At 38.1% G+C, this 19,730-nt stretch overlaps 1 protein-coding gene across 2 annotated transcripts in view; it reads left to right on the top strand.

Moving 5' to 3' along the window:
• RagC-D (Ras-related GTP binding C/D) overlaps nt 1-19,730 on the top strand; it is a 69,583-nt gene that overhangs the window by 18,371 nt on the left and 31,482 nt on the right. For both annotated transcript variants that reach the window (XM_067152297.2, XM_067152296.2), the window contains exons 4-5: nt 9,051-9,228; nt 9,304-9,440. In XM_067152297.2, the coding sequence (XP_067008398.1) occupies nt 9,051-9,228; nt 9,304-9,440 (315 nt within the window). The remainder of the gene's footprint in view (nt 1-9,050; nt 9,229-9,303; nt 9,441-19,730) is intronic.

Raw genomic sequence — 19,730 nt, 5'->3', positions numbered from 1 at the left:
TCGTTCACAAGGTGACCTCGGAAACTATCTAAAACAAGCAGAGCTGGTTGTTTTAGTAGTGCACCAGGTCTTCTATTCCACACAGTTTTAACCCAGTCCAGCATGAGTTCTACGTCCATCCAACCCTTTGGTTGCACTCGTACATGAATTCCACGGGGAAACTGTATATTCTTAGGCATCGTTTTCCTCTTGAAAATGATGTAAGGCGGCAACTTTCTCCCGTCAGCTGTAATGGCTAGCGTTACCGTGCATCGCAACTTCTCACTACCGCTGGTTTTCATTAATACACTCCGTGATCCTTTTAGCGCAATAGTGCTGTTGCGAGGCATATCAAAAAAGATTGGAGTCTGATCGGCATTACCGATTTGAGAAAGCAAGTACGAAGTTTCCTTGCGCAAACGTATGACAAATCGGTGAAAATTTACAATCTTGTCCGTGTAATCAGCAGGCAACTTTTGGCTTAGTGTTGTTCTCCTTCGCACTGACAGATTGTGTCGTCGCATGAACCCCTTAATCCACCCACGAGTCGCCTTAAACTGAGTTACCGGTATGTTGTGTTTGCGCGCTACCTCCTGTCCCTTAATTTGTAACATTTCATATGATACACTGCAGCCATTGTTACGTATTTCACTGACGTACCTAAACACTCCTTCGTCAATTATAGGAAACTTCCCTGTTTTAGGACCTCTAAACGCGCGTCTAGAAGGGTTTGTGCTTTTTAGCTTGTTTTTTACTTTCCGCCAGTCACGCACCAACTTTTCACTCACAGAAAATTTTCTTTCTGCAGCTCTGTTCCCGTGCTGTTCAGCGAAGGCAATTACGCTTAGCTTGAAGCCCGCAGAATAGTTTCTATATTTACGCATAATCGCTTATAAATGCTTCACACGTTAATGTTTTGCGATATAAATGACTTTCCGTAATTGTTCACTATTAAAACAAATTATTTCTGCAAACACCCAAAACACACATTAAAAACTTAAATTCTCATGCACACATGTCTACAGTAATCACGTAAATCTGAAACAAATAAATGCATCTGTGATCTGTCCATTCCAGAGCAGCCAATACTGTTAGGCAGCAAGGAAGCATGCAACAATTTATCAGTTTAGCTCGTTGGTTGCGACACACTACTGCGTTTGCGCAAAGCTCGCAAACCGGAGCTCTAGCTAGCGCGGTGTAGATCTACTGTATAGTTGACTGTATTCCGAGACGTCAGTAACAAACATTCATTTTTTTTCAATTTCTTTTAAACATACGGTAATTAGGTTAATATTTCTTCCCAGTTATTGATGATTTTACATTACATTACTGTCGAGTTTATAAAATAAAACTTTAATAGCATTGGATAATAATTATCTTGACTGCTTGGATAAAAGTTTTCATCCCATGCCCGGACACTTATGACGTAGTAGTAAGATAAGAGTCTAGCGATGACAACTGAGACATCGTAAATAATTCGGCTGAATAATTCCGTGGAAATCTGCGTTATCGTCTTGGATTTCACTTCGTGCGCAATAACACAGGAGCCGGCCCCATGGTGTGGGGGTAGCGTGCTGGCCTCTTACACGGAGGCCTCGGGTTCAATTCAAGGCCAGGTCAGGGAATTTTACCTGTATCTGAGGGCTGGTTCGAGGTCCATTCAACCTACCTAGCCGGTATTTCCTGGCGACGTTGCCGATAAGCGATAACTTACAGCCTTACGTATTTCAAATGGGAACTCATAATATGTAGGTGGTGAATAAATAGTACACTGTCTCGCGACCACGTTGTCAAACTGCCGATAGCCTACCGGTAAGCATAATATGTAGGTGGTGAATAAATAGTACACTGTCTCGCGACCACGTTGTCAAACTGCCGATAGTCTACCGGTAAGCCATGCGTCGTACATGTACCGGTATTATTTATTTATACGTTGTGCAACATGTCGCAAACGTGACTGTGTTGCCAAATTGCCCATAAACCATACACGTATTTAAATTGCGCATTCATGTGCAACTTACGTTGCAGTTCCATTTACCTTTTAACCAGATTAGTGAACAAAATTTGGACGTGCGACGATCATGTAATTAAAGGTTTTAAGTCCGATTTTTGTATTGAAAATAAAGGATGCGACGATTACGCGGTGGCGACGATTATGCCGTTAAATACGGTATTTTTTTGTGTCGATTTGTTGATGACCTCTTTATCATCCTCGACAATAGGTCCACAAATGAAACTGATATATTAGATAAACTCAATACAATAGATTCCCATATAAAATTTATCATGGAATCCGAAAACAATCACAAACTGAACTACCTGGACATAACGACAACTAGACATGATGACCACCTTTCTTACAGAATATACAGAAAACCCACGCATACCTCAAATACAATTAAAATGGATTCTGTTCACCCCAACATACACAAAAGAGCAGCCTACTATAGCATGATACACAGAGCATTCAATATACCATTAACAAAAGAAGATCTAAACAAAGAATTACAATTAATTCATGACATAGCTAAAAACAATGGATTCAAGAAAGAAATGGTTAACAAAATCATTCACAAAATAAAATCCCAACCCAAAACCAAACTAACAAAAGTAAACGAATCCAAGAAAGATTATGCACTATTCACTTTCAATAATGTACACATATACCCCATAACTAACATTTTTTAAAAACATAACCTAAGAATAGCATTCAGAACTACACACAATAGTACCAACATCATACACAACGTCAGGACAATCAACAGCAATAACAAATACAACCACTCAGGGGTATACCGTATCAAATGTAATAACTGCGAGACAAGCTATATCGGACGTACCGGTAGAAACTTCCTAACCCGATATAACAAACACATAAACGCGGTGAAATACAATCATTTTTCCTCAATAGGACAACATGTCGCAGACTATAAACACAGTTTTACAAACATCGATAACGATATGCAAATCCTAAACATAAACCCCAAAGGCCCCCTGCTCAACATAACAGAAGAATTTTACAGCACTCTAGATCAGTACACCAATCCAAATTACAACATAAATGAAATCACAGAAAAAACTAACATCATCTTCAATACAGTTATCCCCGCCCTAAAAAACCCTTACCTTAAGTTAATCGATAAACAGAACGCAACACGCAACAGAAAAACACCAAACAACACACCCAGCTCCACCCCTACCCCCAAAACAACAACTCTCCCTACCCCTCCTTCCCTTCCCCTCACAGCAGCTAGTATGAGCCCAAGAACACGAAGTAGTACATTAAAGGCTCGCACGTGAAACACAACTCAGCTACACCAACAACAGTAAGTACATATTCTAATTCACACACATAACCCTTAGACATTCCTCCAACACGATATCACGTATAACTCAATCTTATCTTCCACAGATAAACATAACATCATTGCACAGCTACAAAAGGGAAAGGAGCCACTACTTTGAACCCAATGACATCCAAATTTACGGACGCCACAGGACAACATGAATTGGTTCCAATAAAAGGGCAACACACACAGCAGAGCTGAACATATTTTAGTTGAATTTCATCCATACATTTGGCAACTTTTTAAAATTGAAAGTGTTTTATCCCACATATACACAGGAAGACAAAACTTTTTATCCATGCAATTTTACAAACTCCAAGAATAGCAGCTGAAGTGCACAACTGTAAATAAGACTTAAATACGGAAGTTAGTCGATGTATTGACCAACAAACAAGAACGAATGTTCATATGCATGAAGTGTTTTGATATATTGTATTTATCTTATATATATATATATATCACATATATATCATATATATATATATATATATGTGTACAAGATAAATACAATACAATATATATATATATATATATATATATATATATATATATATATATATAAGTTTAAGTAAAGACATATTTTATACACTAATTTTAAGACCTTCAACATAATATTTTACACATACAGTTGCAATATTGTACAGAATGACATGTACGCCAGTTCACGCTAAGACGTGCCCCATTTTATGTGACTAAATGTACATCATCATCATATAGCATTCCTTTAACAACACGATCTTAATCAAAGCTTCATTATATAAATATGTATGTATGGTTCAGCTGAAGATGACCTTATATGAGGTCGAAACCGGTCCTGTAGTTTAATATATGCAATAAATAAGTATTGATTGGTGGAAATCCTTTCCTATTTTTAATTGTCACCCCCCAGGTAGCGCTATCGGCAGCATAAATCGTAGTTACCGGCGCGTAAATTATCGGCCACTTCGAGGGCCCGATAGGACTCTACCCCCACGAACCTGCTACGCTGGCGTAGCAGGGGGAGAGGTGATACTCCCACGTGGCGCGTTCCAGGTGGCGGATAGGGGGGTCCTAACCGGCTTGCCGGTGGACTTGAGGGAAATAAAATACCTCTCGTGGACCAAACACACTACCCCCTGCGGGTGGGGGACGCACATGTAGAATACACCCGCAGTATCCCCTGCCTGTCGTAAGAGGCGACTAAAGGGGGCGACCAAGGGATGATTGAATTAGGACCATGAAACTACTTTGATTTGTACCATCATGCGGGGAACACCATGGGTTGCCTGTACTTGCGAGTAGTACCACTACATTATGTACGAAATAGGTTTGTGATTAGTAGCAGCAAGAGGGGGTTCTCCTGTTGGTTTCCAGTACCCGTGCGTCGTACCCATGTGAGCAATACTGAGGGTCTAGGTGTTGCCTGTGAGTTGTACCACTATATGAGCGACACCGTGGGTCTGCGTTGCCTTTGATTAGTACCCACTACTTGAGGAACACCATGGGATAGTGCGAGTCCCTGTGGTTAGTACACTTAGGTGAGGAACCTCATCGGTTTGCGTTGGCTATGAGTGGCGCCATTGTGTGGGAAACACCATAGGTTTGCGTTACCTATACGAAGTACAATACTTGTGAGTAGTACCATCTTGTGTGGAACACCGTGAGTCTTCGCTACTTTTGATTAGTACCCCAAAATGACAAATACCATGGTTCTACTTTACTCGCGACATGTACCATTCTGAGGGGCCTTAGACCTGGTTTTTGGACCCCTTTAGACATCAAGCACCCTCGATTCAGGACTGTGCTTTATAAGTGGTCCCCTGGTAAGTAATAGTGTTATTTATGACCTTTTTTGAGTCGGATCCACTGTTTTTTGTTTGTTTTTTGTTTTTTGGGTTCATGTCCATCTATTCATTTTTCATTTTTTTTATTTTGGTCAGTGGATTTTTTGAACCTTTTGTTGTCATTTCATTTCGTACCATTAGGGGCCGATGACCTCGATGTTAGGCCCCTTTAAACAACAAGCATCATCATCATCATCAAGACTTTACCTGCTGGGCAGGTTTTGAGAGTTGAACATTATTAGCTGTATTTCTGGTGACATACAACTTAAATTAGCGTAGTATACTGAAAAAAGCATGATACTGTAACAGTGGCCGATATTGTATTGCAGGATCTTGAACATTAATGCTTCCCTTGAGTTGCAACGGTCACACCAGCCTCTCGCATCTGTATCTTAGGGAACACATTTTATACGTCAAGCTTTCGTAAATAAACTTTAAAAGGATATAAAATCAAAATCTATTTGGAAATCATTCCAAATAGGCTTTAATTTTTTACTTTTTCAGTTTTCAGACACGAGATATAACTTAATGTATCCTAACAACCTCAAGCATTGTTGTAGCGTAATGGCTACCACGCTCACTTCGTAATACAAGGTATGCAGGTTCGAGTCTTTATTATGACAAATCTTTTTTATTTCCATTATTAGCGTTGTATTAATCTGTATGCCTCTTTTCATACGTTCTTTTGTTAATAATATATTTCATTGAAATGTTTAATCACAGTATTATGTCTACTAGAAAATTGCTTTATATCTATGCTACTTATAGAAAGTGATGTTATGATTAATAGCACATAGGACTGTCACCCAGGTAGCAGATTCCCTATTAGTTGTTTACATAGTCTTCTTGTAAATTATTTCGAAGAAATTGGAAACTATTCCATTCCCGAATTTCTCTTACTATGAATGGATATTTATCCCGATTAGTTCTTTACATTTACAGTACCTCCCAACTTTATCTTCATAAAGTTAAACATTAGAATGAAATGATTTATCAATGAATGGAAGCATGTGGAACTAAACGAGGTCACAGAACTAGTTGCAAATAGAGCATCGTGGAGATACTTAATCATTTCACAGAAGCCTGCAGATAGAATGCTCAAAGGCAATAAGTCCGTAAGGAAGATGTGGGTGTATACTGTATACGTATATGGAAGCGCGTGAAAAAGAGTTAAGAACAACGGCAGAGAACGAAAATACATTTTAAAATGTAAATTAGAAATGCGATGAAATCTGCGTACCTTCTATTACGGAGCAAGCGACTTGACCAATCTACTACGAGAATACTTTTCTAAACCGCGGCCTTTTCACGCCTGTTAATACTCTCGTCTTTAGAAACAGTACATAGCCAATCTCTTTCACTGTACCCATACATACAAAACGTAAAATGTACTTGCGTCGAAAAAAGGCTTTTCTCTGTTGGATAGTTCTGATTCGTGCATTCAGTAGTATGTTTTCTCGCTCAACTCATTCTTGTTCCTTGTCCCCTGCATAAACGTCCAAAAGAGGTTTTTCATAATAAACTAACCTCTGATGTCAGTCATCCTTTCTGTGCCGTATTTTTAAAATTAGTGTTATAGACTTAACGTCCCCATAACTGCTTTTGCAGTTTTTGGAAACGCTGATGTGCCAGAATTTATTCCCTCAGGAGTTCTTTTACGTGCTATTAAATCCACCGACCCTGACGTTTTTGAACACCTTCAAATACCACTGGACTATGCCAGGATCAAACCTGCCAAATTGAGGTCAGAAGGCCAGCACCCCAGCTGTCTGAGCCGCTCAGCCCAGCCTGCTGTATTTTGAGATGTATCACAATCTTAGTTAATTTCATTACCCAACATTAAATTAATTGATTATTTACTTCAGCCTTTATTTCTAACTACTGTCAGCCAGGTTATTTACGCATTTATTACGGGAATATGTTCTCTTTCATTTTCGAATTGTATTTACACAACAACAGTCGATGAGTATTACTAATAGACTCTAACATTCCCTTCGAGTTCAAATGTCAGCGAAAGAGCTCGCTGGTACACATAGCATGAAAACTACACTGAAGGTGATTGTTCACATTCATTGTAGTCACTGGAGTCCATAAATATTGATAATGGAAATTTAAAAAAGCACGCATAATCGCTCGTAATAACGGATGCATCTGTGATAGGGTTCTCGCTGTAACTGAAGGATAATACACATTTTAATATAGGAATTTTCAAGGGACATTTTAAAAATGTCATTACAACGGCGTTCTCGCTATATGCCGTACTCGCTCTAGCAGACTTCTACTGCATGCACCACGCTAGTCAATTTCACATGCTTATGTTTCTAATCCAGAAATAGGCTACCGTATCACGCAACAAATATTAGCTATACTTCACTGTACCACTCTACACAAAATACATTTCTGCCTTCTGAATGGAATGTGAAATACAAGCACAAACAGGCTTACTCTGCTATTCAGCAATCTCGCTGCTAACCGGCAAGCAAAACTGAACATTCCTGCAGCTAACGGTTTGCTCCCCAAAAGTGCAACTTATCCTTTGAAGTTCAGGAAGGCCTTTTCCCGTAATCAAGCAAGTGTGGCGACGGCTCTTACCCGAGTTGGAAATAAAGTTTCTTTTGGAAGGGGTGACAAATACAGTTACATTTTCAGGTCTAAGAAAAATGTGATCATACTAAGCGGTAATAGCAAAAATTAGTGACGTGATAAGTGAGGCATTTTATATATAGATTTAATAGAATGAGAATTTGGACTTTGAATTTACGATGTTCTAAGTGGGAAAACATGTTAATGAGGAATACACTAATGAGGTTTCACTATATTATCTGAATTATTTCAAAAATATCTCTGTACATAGAAGCCATGACGCTCATTGTGCATCAGCATCATCGATGTACTTTTCGCTTGAAGTGCTATTTGACTGGTAATGAAATGGAATGAGGGAAAGAATGTTTTGTTCAATTATAGATATTCTATACGTTTGTGAACATTTTTCATAAAAAAATTCTGTATTATCCTTATTGTTGCTGTGTGAACAATCGTTGTATAGCGAAACTAGTAAACATGTATAGCTACTAATAGTGTGCTGCAACAAACACAGGCAGATATGGCATTGTTTGGAGTATCAACTACTACTGCCTTTTGTGGAATTGCTTAAAGCATTGCTCAAGGCACAAGTCTGGCTGTCCTGGACACTCCCTGCAGTAGAACATAGTGTCTCTGCACTGACCCTCTTTGTAACACTCCACCACTTCCGCAATGTATGCCTTACTATTCTCTTTTTACATTGTATAAAAGTATGCTGAATTGTAATAGCTACGGAGATTGATCTAATTGATCTAATACCCAGATCGAGCATATTATGTTTAACAGCAGCTTAATGCACAGATAAGAAGTCTGTTTTGGATGGGTACTGGCAAAAATATTAGCTTTAATATTCGGCACAGAGTGTGATGCACGTGTCGTTATCAGCCGTGAACATGTTGACTACCGATGCTGTAGTCAGATGTGGCCACTGCAGTACCTGCAAAACCTATAACGCTTATCTTCCTACCCTCATTCACTCCTCAGATCATCAAGCCACATAGATGATTCTTTCACAATTAAAGTCCTTAAATTCTTTCCTCTGTTTCACCCCACCCTCTTGTCCTTAGAGATTCAGAAGTTGAACATCAACTGATGCTCAGATCTAGGGAAGTACAGAGTTTTAACATTAGATAACGGCTCTCCTCCTCGCAACAGTATCTACATGTCAACAGTGATCACCACCATTCTTAATCCATCCTCAAATAAGAAAGCTGCAGCGAAAATTTTGTACTCAGATTTTTTTTTTTTACCCTGTCCATGCATGTTTACACAGTAAGAGTTACTGAATTTGTATTAAAATGTAATATTATTATTCCAGGATGACTATATAGATGCACTGAATAAATTACATCTGACAGTCACAAAAGCATTCAAAGTAAACCAGAACATCAGATTTGAAGTGTTCATACACAAAGTGGATGGCCTGTCAGACGATTACAAAATGGAAACTCAGCGGGACATTCACCAACGTGCTAACGATGACCTCACTGATTCAGGTAGAGGGTAGATTTGGTTTCAATATTTATTAATTAGTAGTATTATCAAGTGTGGTAATTCTTTTTTAATTGCAGGTTACGACCAGATTCACCTGAGTTTCCATTTAACATCAATCTATGACCATAGTATATTTGAAGCCTTCAGCAAAGTTGTTCAGAAATTAATTCCACAGTTACCAACTCTGGAGAATTTGCTGAACATCTTGATATCGGTACGTATCCAGTGTTTTGTTTGACTTAGATCTGTTACACATTAAGTTGTAATAAATGGAATAAACAACTAGCGATCAAATATTATTTTAGGTGACACTCTCCAGGAAACCGTATGGTAATCGTGCAGCAAGATTTTACTGTAAATACTCTCATATTTAGGCCCGTATTGAAATTCGTTATAAAATAATACAAATATTTACTTGTTTTCCACCTGTTTAAAACATAAAATGTTTTTGTTGTTAGGATTTTATCCTTGACATAATACTACAGTTGGGAAATGTTTCACTCGTCTACCGAGCATCCTCAGTCATTACAATGTCTCAAGGTTAATTTATAATCTTGATGTACTTATAATTAATCGTATTAATTATAGTCTTAACACTAATTAAATAAAAACATTTTGCTAAAATGCAATTATGATATACCATGTATAAATTGACAGTTTAGTTGTGATTAAAATAACAATGCCAAAGTTAGAGTAAAAGACTTGATTCATTAACACTGATGTCTAAAACTTAATGGTAACTTGACACAATGAGATTCTGGCTACAAAGTTTCATGCATTTCATCTTTCATTCTAATGGTGAGTGAAACTGTGTGTACTATAATATATTAGTCTATTGTCTTGATTAAAATTACAATATCGTCTCAAACTTAAAACTTCTGAAGTTTTTGTCTTTATAAACGTGTTAATTTAATTGGCATTTTACGTTAATCCTTATGTGGCTTTAAAAGTTAGTCATTCATTAATATTGACGGTCAAATATGTCTTTTTTTTGACATTGTAGAATCATCATTATCTATAGGCTTTGCCTTGTCGCTGCAACCATTGATCGCTTTTCTCTGCGATCCTTTTTATCTCTCCATAACCTTGGCATCTCATCTACCTCTTCAATGATCTTCCATGGTTTCCCTCTGCCTTTCTTTCCCATCACCTTGCCTTCAAACAAGTTCTTTATGAAATTATGCCAGAGAATGTGACCAAGAACTGATGCTTTTCTCCTTTTTATCATTGTTATTAAATGTCTCTGGGTGTTTATTTCTCTGAGTAATGCTTCATTAGTTTTCTTCTCAATCCAGCTAGTTCTTGTCATCTTCCTCCTCGGCCACATTTCCACTGCCTCTAGTCATTTCACGTCCTCCTTCAAGAGAGTCCATCCTTCACAGCCATATAGCAGCACACTCCAAATGAATGTTTTGATAAACAATTTCTTTTGTTCAGTATCTAAGGACTTATTAAGAGGTGCTGCTTCTCCTCAAAGGCTTTCTTACACAGGGAAATTCTTCTTTTTATTTCCACAGTGCATCTGCTGTCATCGGTAATAACTGATCCTAAGTAGCAGAACTTGTGCACATGTTTTATTAAAATATCTTCAATTCTGAGGTGTGCCTCTGGCTTCATTTTCGATTTGCTTACAACCATAACATTAGTTTTATTTACATTAATGTTAAGTTGGAAATTTTTTTAAATGGATGTTAATTTGTTGAGCATGATCTGCATGTTCTTCTCATTGTCAGCCAGAAGTGCAATATCGTCGGCAAATCTAATACAGTGTACAGTCGTTCCATTTATTTTAATGCCAGGTATTTTTTATGTAAAAATTTTCATGGCCTCTTCAATGTACAGATTAAATAGAAATGGTGATAAAGAACACCCCTGTCTTACTCCTTTCCTGATCCTCACCTTGCATACTTTTTCATTACTTTCAATGTTTATTCTTTGATGGATGTAGAGGTTTAGTATTGCTTTTCTGTCTTTTCAGTCCAAATGAATATCCTTCATACTTATGAAGTCTTTTCCACTGAACATTGTCAAAAGCTTTTTCCAGGTCTACAAAAGCTATATATGTATTTCTGTTAAGCTCTAGTCTTCTCTCCAAGATGGTTTAAGTCCTATAATAGCTTCTCTCGTTCTTACTCCTTTCCTGAACCCAAGCTGATCATCTAGATTCTGCTCAATTTTCATTTTAATTCTGTTTTTTAATATACATGTGAATATTTTTGTTGCATGTGAAACAAGGCTTAGTATTCTATAATTGGAGCATTCTGTTGAATCTCTTTTTTTGTGCAGAAGTACTGCTTTGCTTTCTACAGAATCCTCTGGCATATCTCAGTTTTCATAGCAGTACGTGCTGATTTTGAAGAGTTCATCCTTCAGCTTTTTTCCAAAGTTTTTCCACAGTTCAGCAGGCAGTTTGTCTGGTCCAGGAGTCTCTTTCTTTTTCAGCTGTTGCAGTGCTGTTTCGAATTCACTTCTCATTATGGGAGGACGTAGTTCATCTTGTGAAACCTGCTCTTGTTTTATGATGTACTCATCTACATTGTCAATTTCTTCTCCATTATATAGATCCTCCAAATACTCTTTCCATCTCTTCATTACCTCTTCATCTTCGATTAACAGATTTCCTTCCTTATCTTACACTGGATTTCATTTTAGCCTTGAATTGCGTTCTTTTTACTTGATTGTATACTGTGTCAGCATTTCCGATTTTCATATCACGAACATCAGAAACGTCCAAAGATTTAAGGAATGATTTTAGTTGCAGAAAGGCCACATGCGAAATATGGCAGTACTGTATTTGTAAAGCCAGGTCTCCAGATCAGCAGTACTCATACTGAAGATAACATCGAAATAATCACCTTGGAGCTAAGCAACATGACCATTACATCTGTGTACAAGCCTCCAAATGAAATGTTCTCTTTCTCGCCACCTGCAGATTTTGGTAAACACACAAAGTCAATAGTAATCGGTGACTGTAAAATCCGTAGTCACATCTGGGGATATGCTCGAGAAGATGAGAATGGAGAGATCGTCATTTCATGGGCTGAAACTCAGGAACTTTCCCTTATTCACGACAGTAAGCTTCCCCCCTCCTTTAACAGTGGAAGATGGCACTGATGGTATAACCCAGATCTTCGCTTTGTGCAGCAATGTTCTAAAGAAATGTGCTCACTAATCCCAGGAACACAACATTGGCCACTAATGTCACAGTAGAGTAAATTAATGCATTAATGTATTAACCTATCTTCATCCATAAGACCGCACGAAGTTCGGTTCAGATGGAGATATAACTTTCGTAAGGCTGACTGGAAAAAGTTTTCCAGTACCTATGTTGCATGAGAGGATAAAAACTGTCTTTTCTACACCCGAAGATTATGACAAATTCATTGATATCATGAAATTCTGTTCACGGGCATCAATTCCCAGAGGCTGCAGGACATGCTACCTTTAAGGTATAACTCGTGAAACAACTGGTCTGCTGCATGATTACTACAGGCTTCACAAAGAAGACCCATTTAGTGAGCAAACTATTCAAACAGCACAAAGTGTTCTTTCCTCTATCTCCCGGGTAAAGGAGACATGGAGTTGATGTCTGAAGTTGATATGGGTAGGAGCAGTCAAGAAGCTTGGAGACTTTTAAGACGCTTGAGCAGTGATCCTACTCAAGCTAACACACATGCCAGTCTAAGTGCAGATCATATGGCACACCAACCTGAGTTATCTAAGCATTTCACACCAACTGAGAATTAGTTGGTTGGTAGAACTCGTGAACAACTGTGTTCAGTCTTCCATGATACCTAAAATATGGAGGAAGGCTAGGGTCATAGCCATTCTAAAACCAGGCAAAGATAAAAATTACCCTGAAAGCTACAGACCAATCTCCTTATTGTGTAGTCTTTTTGAGATTCTGGAGAGACTTATCCTTAATATACTGACTGATAAAATTGAGCAGCAAGCTGGTTTCAGGAGAGGGAAAAGATGCACATCGCAGGTGTTCAAATTAAGTCGGCTGGTAGAAGATGGTTTGAAAGCCGGAAAATCACAATAGCTACATTTATATGATACTGTTAATCACCAAATTCTCCTAGAAAAGAGATACAGCATCACAAAGGGCTTTCATCTGACTTGTGCCATTAGAAACCTACTTCAAAATCGAAGTTTCTTCGTTGAATTCCAGGGAAAAAGAAGCAGGTGGAGGATACAGAAAAACGGACTACCTCAGGGAAGCGTGTTGGCACCCGTGCTTTTCATTATTTATACCAATGATCAGCCTCTTCCTGCCGGGACGAATAGTGTCATCTATGCTGATTGTGTCATCACTTCTCGGGGGGATAACTTTGAGACGATTGAATAAACATTGTCCAAAGCTGTAGACACTCTCACTGGCTATTACAAGAAGAATCAACTAACACCAAACCCAAAATGCAAACCTGTGTTTTCGATCTAAACAACAGAGGAGCTTCCCAAACTCTGAAGGTCACTTGGCAAGGCATAGCATTACAACACTGTCCTACCCTGAAGTACCTCGGAATCTCACTGGAGCGTGCCTTAACCTACAGAAAACATTGTTTGAACATCAAGAAAGTTGCTGCTAGAAACAATATTGTGCAGATGTCAAATGCAACATCTTGGGGAGCACAACCAGCCACAGTGAGGACATCTGCCCTTTCGCTCTGCTATTCCGCAGCTGAATACGTATGCCCAGTGTGGTACAAATCTTGCCATGCCAAAGCAGTTGATGTAGCACTCAACAAGACATGCTGCATTATTACTGGATGTTTGAGACCTACAGCTTTGGAAAAAGTGTATTGCCTTGCAGGGATAGCACCTCCCGATATCTGCCGTGAAGTGGCAACCAAGGAAGACAAGGGAAAGATGTTGACACCTGAAGCCCACCCTTTGTTTGGATATTAGCCACCACGCCAGCGCCTTAAGTCTAGGAAAAGCTTCTTGAGAATAACCAAAATATTTGTAGGAACAGCACAACAAGCAAGAATTCAGGAATGACACGCCAGGAGTCAACGTACGAGTATCAGTGAATGGATGACCCCAAAAGAGAAACTCCCTCCTGGCCATGTTACTGATGGGGGGTGAATTGGAGAGCACTGAATAGACCACACTCTGGGGTGTTACATGGTGCAGGGTCAACCAGAAGAAATGGGGTTTCGAAGTGGACAGTACCTTGTGTATGTGGAGAAGAGCAGACCACAGCCCATATGCTGCAATGTAGTTCATGCCCATTCAGTTGCACAACAGAAGCCAAATGCACTTGATGTTCCAAGGTTTTGGGCTCACATAGTTTAATGTGGCTCTTCGTCATGGAAGAATTTATGTTATGTTTCCTCGTATTTAATTTAAAACTTATGTATGCTTCTGACATGATATAAATAACTGCAGCACGGTGACCGTTTGCTGCCGCGCCTCTACTCCTTGTGTTGTAAGTGTGGGGAGGAGGGGAAGGGAAAGTAGGCGGGGGTCTGGTAGCTGATGTAGCGCATGGAGGGGAGTCTATAGGTGTTGTTGAGGTGGGAGATGTAACCGGAGGAGTAATTGTTTTGGGGTTAAATATTTTGAAGAAATTAGTTTTTCTGATTTGAACATTTGTATTAAGTTCGATAATTGTTCGAGTAAAGGACTCTGTGTTTCAGTCGCATCATTTAAAGTTTTCTCCTTATTAAAATGTTGATCCAGATGGAGATATATATATATTCAAACTCTGTCATTAGTTTACCCTTTTCAACCCTTTTGATGATTTTTAAGCCTCTCTTTATTGATGTAAACTGATGGCCAGTTTCTCTCATGTGAGAGCTCATAGCTGAGTATTTATGTTTTAAGGCATTAAAGCGTTCTAGGTATGTAGTGAGGAAACTGCGGCCAGTTTGGCCAGCATACGAATAATTATACTGTTACATGAAAGTCTATAGATCCCGGATCCCAGGTAGCGGTTATTCTTTGAATTTATGATGTTTTGGTTAAAAAATATGTTCTGGTTAGTGTTATATGCATCTTAAAAGCTATACCGACATGTTGTTTCAGGGGATTTGCAATGTGGTATGTGGCAGGATTAGTATAAGTGAAAGTTGCATTTTTATTTTTTTTTTCTTTTTTTTTTTTATTTATTTTTTTTTTTTTTTTCAGGGTGAGATTTGTTGCCAACTTGAGCTGTACTTTGTGTATGATTCAGTTTATCATCTCTATTTTATACCCATTAACTAAGGCTAGTTCTTTTATGAAATTGAGTTCCTTCATGAGATTACTGGGTGAAAGGGGGATTTTAAAGGTCCTATAAACTAGGCTAAAAAAAGGCCACCTGTTTATGTGAACTTAGGAGAAGCGAATCCTTTTTTGTTTTTTTTGGGGTATATGATGGTTTTCTGTATATTTGAAAACTGAATTTAGTGTCTGTACATGTTACATTGATGTCTAGGAAATTTAATGAACTGTTATTTTCATCTTCCTTTGTAAACTTTATACTATGGTCAAGATTGTTTAAAAAATCTAGAATTTTCTCACTATTGTTTTTCTGATTGTCTATTATCACAAATGTATCATCCACATATCTAAGCCAAAGGCATAGTCCTCCTATATTCATTTTTATTTTATTATATTCGAAGTTATCTATGTAAATATCAGCCAATACACCTGAGATGGGGTCACCCATAGCTAAACTCATTTGATGATAAATTTTGTTGTTGAAGGTGAAATAATTATTTAAAATAAATTTTAGTAAGTTAATAAATTCATCTATCTCGAACTTAAGTTACTATGTTTGGAAAGGTTTAGTTTAATAATGTCGACAGTTTCATTGATAGGGATATTCGAATACATGTTAGTAATATCGAATGAGCACATTTTATGGTGGGGCTGTAAGTTGAATTTTTCTAGTCTTTCACAAAATTCTATTGAATTTTTAATTGAATATTCTGTATTAAACTTATAATAGCTGCCTCTGTGGATCAGCGGTAGAGTGTCAGCCTCCGGATCCCAAGATAGCGGGTTCAAACCCGGCAGAGGTAGTCGGATTTTTGAAGGGCGGAAAAAAGTCCATTCGACACTCCATGTCGTACGATGTCGGCATGTTAAAGATCTCTGGTGACACATTTGGTGTTTACCCGACAAAATTCATTAAATCTCAGCCATAGACGCCCAAGAGAGTTTCGGTTTACTCGGTCTGCCATCTAGTGGGGGCCTAGAGTAAAACGGAACGTCGAAATTGACGAGGAGACAGCCAGATGGCGTCAAATTGAAATGTCTGCACACGGTAGCTGAGGCCATACGATTATTATTATTATTATTATTATTATTATTATTATTATTATTATTATTATTATTATTATTAAACTTATAATGTCTTTTGAGAAAGTTATGTATAAATTTTGACATTTTATACGTAGGACTGTTCGTGCTGTTTATAATCAGCCGAATGGGTATGTTGTTCTTATGTATCTTTGCCTTAGGAAGTTTCGGGTTCATATTAATCATTTTTTGTTCTAGTTCTTTGAGTAAAAATAGTTGAATTTTTTAGGATAGTTTTTAAACCTTGATGAATTCTAGTTCTAGGGTCTTTATTTACTATAGTGTAAGATATATCTGAAAAACTCTTCGGTCTTTTTGATATAGTCACTTTTATTTACTGGAACTATAGTCGTGCCTTTATCTGCTTTAGTTACAATCACGTTATTTTCATTTATTTTACCTCTTAAATCTTTAATTTGTTTTAAGAGGGCAGGGTTAGAGTTGACTTTCATTTCTTTTGCTAGGGTAGGAAGTTTCTTTTTATTTCAAATTTGATATTCTGTTTTTCTAAAGATAATCTCCCTATATTTGATTCAGGTTTCGCAATTGTGGTTATTAGGTCCTCCGTTTTTTGTGGATTAGGCCAATTAAATTTTGCACCTTTGTTAAGTGGCTTATTTCTTTGTCAGTAAAGTTGGTGTCTGATAGATCGATTGTAGTGGGGATGTTTATCAGTGATGGAATCGGTTTTGTTTCTCTTTTATCATGACCTTTGGACTTTTGTTTAGTTTCTTTTAGATATTTAAGTTTGTTTTCTGATGTTTTCTTACATGCTTTCACAGGATGTGTCAAAAGTGGTCACAATCTTTTTCCAGGCACAAGTTGCATTGGCACAGAAGGTTTTGGAAAACATGTTGCAATTTATCTGTGGTTGTACTCCGTATAACATTTGTGATCTCTTCCTCGAGCTCCCAAAGAGTACACGGATTGTTGCTATACGCTTTTCGCTTCAAGTAATCCCCAATATAAAATTCAGGGGAACGAGGGGGGCCAAAATCACGGGTAATTACCTGTTCATCAAAAATCCCACATACAACTTGCAGTGAATGTGTCTGTTTTTCTTCTTCCGTGAGCATTTAAGTGAATGGTTGCAAAATGGTATTCACAAACACCAAGTGTTTAGGGGCGCGCAGCTGTGAGCTTGCAATCAGGATATAGCGCTTTCGAATCCCACTGTCGGCAGCCCTGAAGATGGTTTTCCGTGATTTCTCATTTTCATACCAGGCAAGTGCTGCTATTTAAGTTTTTCTTATGTTCTCTTACCTACTTTTACAAGATGTGTTCCTTCCTGCTCCTAGCCCTTTCCTATCCCATCGTTCCCATAAGACCTATCTGTGTCGATGCAATGTAAAACCAATTGTAAAAAAAAAAGCTATTCATATAGCACTTTGAGTTCACTGTCTCTTATGAAATATAGGACCAATTATCCATTTTGCACAAATCGCACACCTAGCTCTGACTTTCTCGTCGTGCAGCAGATTTTTACTGTCCAAATGCAGATTATTCTGACCGTTCACATAACCACTCAGGTGAAACCTGATCATGCATGAAAAGAAGTATGGAACCCACTATTCCATCATGTATGGATTGTAAAACCCAGAGCACACATGCGGATCAGTAATACAATTTAATTTTTTTTTTAACTTCGCACTGACAGATAGGTGTTATAGCAATGATGGGATAGGGAAGGCCTACGAGTGAGAAGGAAGCGGCCATGGCCTTAATTAAGTTACAGCCACAGCATTTGCCTGGTGTGAGAAAGGGAAACAACAGAAAACCATCTTCAGGGCTGCTGACAGTGGGGTTTGAACCCACTATCTCCCAGATGCAGGCTCATAGCTGCGCGCCTCTAACTGCATGACCAACTCGCCTGGTATGATTTAATTTATGAACCACAGATGCTTTGTATGGGTGAAACTTAGATCGTTTTAAGGCTTTTACAGTTGGCATTAATGTCAAGTACATTCATTTGACTCAAGACACAGTCTTTATTTCTCATCAATCTACAATTGCATTTTAGAAGTAAATAGCTATTTACGACGAGTAAGCACAATCATAGGAGGAATACTTTCTCTTAAGGCGGCTACACACGTTACTGTATAACTGCGATTCAACTGCACCAAGCGAACTGCGGAGATTTATCTCGCGGGTGGATGATAAATTGTTGCAGTTATTTCTGCTTGCACAGTTCATCGGAGCACATTCATTTTTCTAACCAACACATCTGTGTCGATTGCGTTTGCACAGTTTTATCGCAATGTGTGGACCGTAGCTACTGCTGATTGCTCAGTTCAAGTGAGTCACTCGTTAAGATAATGCACGTTTCAAGTTATAACATGTCTCAGGAAGACCAAAGCGGATATTGTGATCATTTAGAAGCTTTCATTGAATGCTATAGAAATTAATCTTGTCTCTGGCAGACAGTCTAAAGATTATCACACTCGGAACAGAAAAGACGCCGCCTACAGTAAGTTGATTGAAAAATATAAATTAATTGACTGCAAAGCCAACAGAGACGTCGTTGTAAAAAAGATTAATAACCTTAGGAGTTCTTACAAACAGGAGTTAAAACAAAGTTAAACAATCTCAAATAACGGGTTCAGGCACTGACGGGATATACACTCCGTGTTTGTGGTACTTTCGTCTATTGGACTTCTTATATGAACAAGAGACCCCAAGAACTTCTACATCTAACCTGAGCGATGATGAAATTGAGGTAAGACATTATTTTACATACACACATTATATATTATATTCCATATATAAAATACATTTAATTTAGGAGAATTTCCTTGCTAGTTAGAGCTACCTAGCAAAGTAACTACATACCTGCTAAGTATTCCGGTTTTTCTGTAAAATCTACGGATTTTGAGTGTGTATTACGGTTGTACGGATGAACGTTATTGTACAGATTTTGAATATCCGCGCTTGGTTTTGCGTTCTGCGGTCAAATCGAATTTGTTTGACTTTCGATAGTAGCTGGTAATACGAGATGCAGTGTTTGAAATTCGACCGGTAAATATATCGATAATCACATTATTGATTATCACCGTGCTTTTGTCACCTGCTCGACCTCAACTGCTACTTCCTTCAATGACATGTTCCCAAACAAGTAGCAGGCTGCGATTTTGAAGAAAAGAAATCTGTGAAAAGTAGCAGGCTGTGAATATATATAAAACAAATTTAGTAACTACGTCGTGCTTCGTAGCAG

The sequence above is a fragment of the Anabrus simplex genome, chromosome 8, assembly GCF_040414725.1.
Source record: "Anabrus simplex isolate iqAnaSimp1 chromosome 8, ASM4041472v1, whole genome shotgun sequence".
Taxonomy (NCBI): Eukaryota; Metazoa; Arthropoda; class Insecta; order Orthoptera; family Tettigoniidae; genus Anabrus; species Anabrus simplex.
Note: the sequence above shows the minus strand (reverse complement) of the source record. Positions and strands in the feature narration are given on the sequence as shown.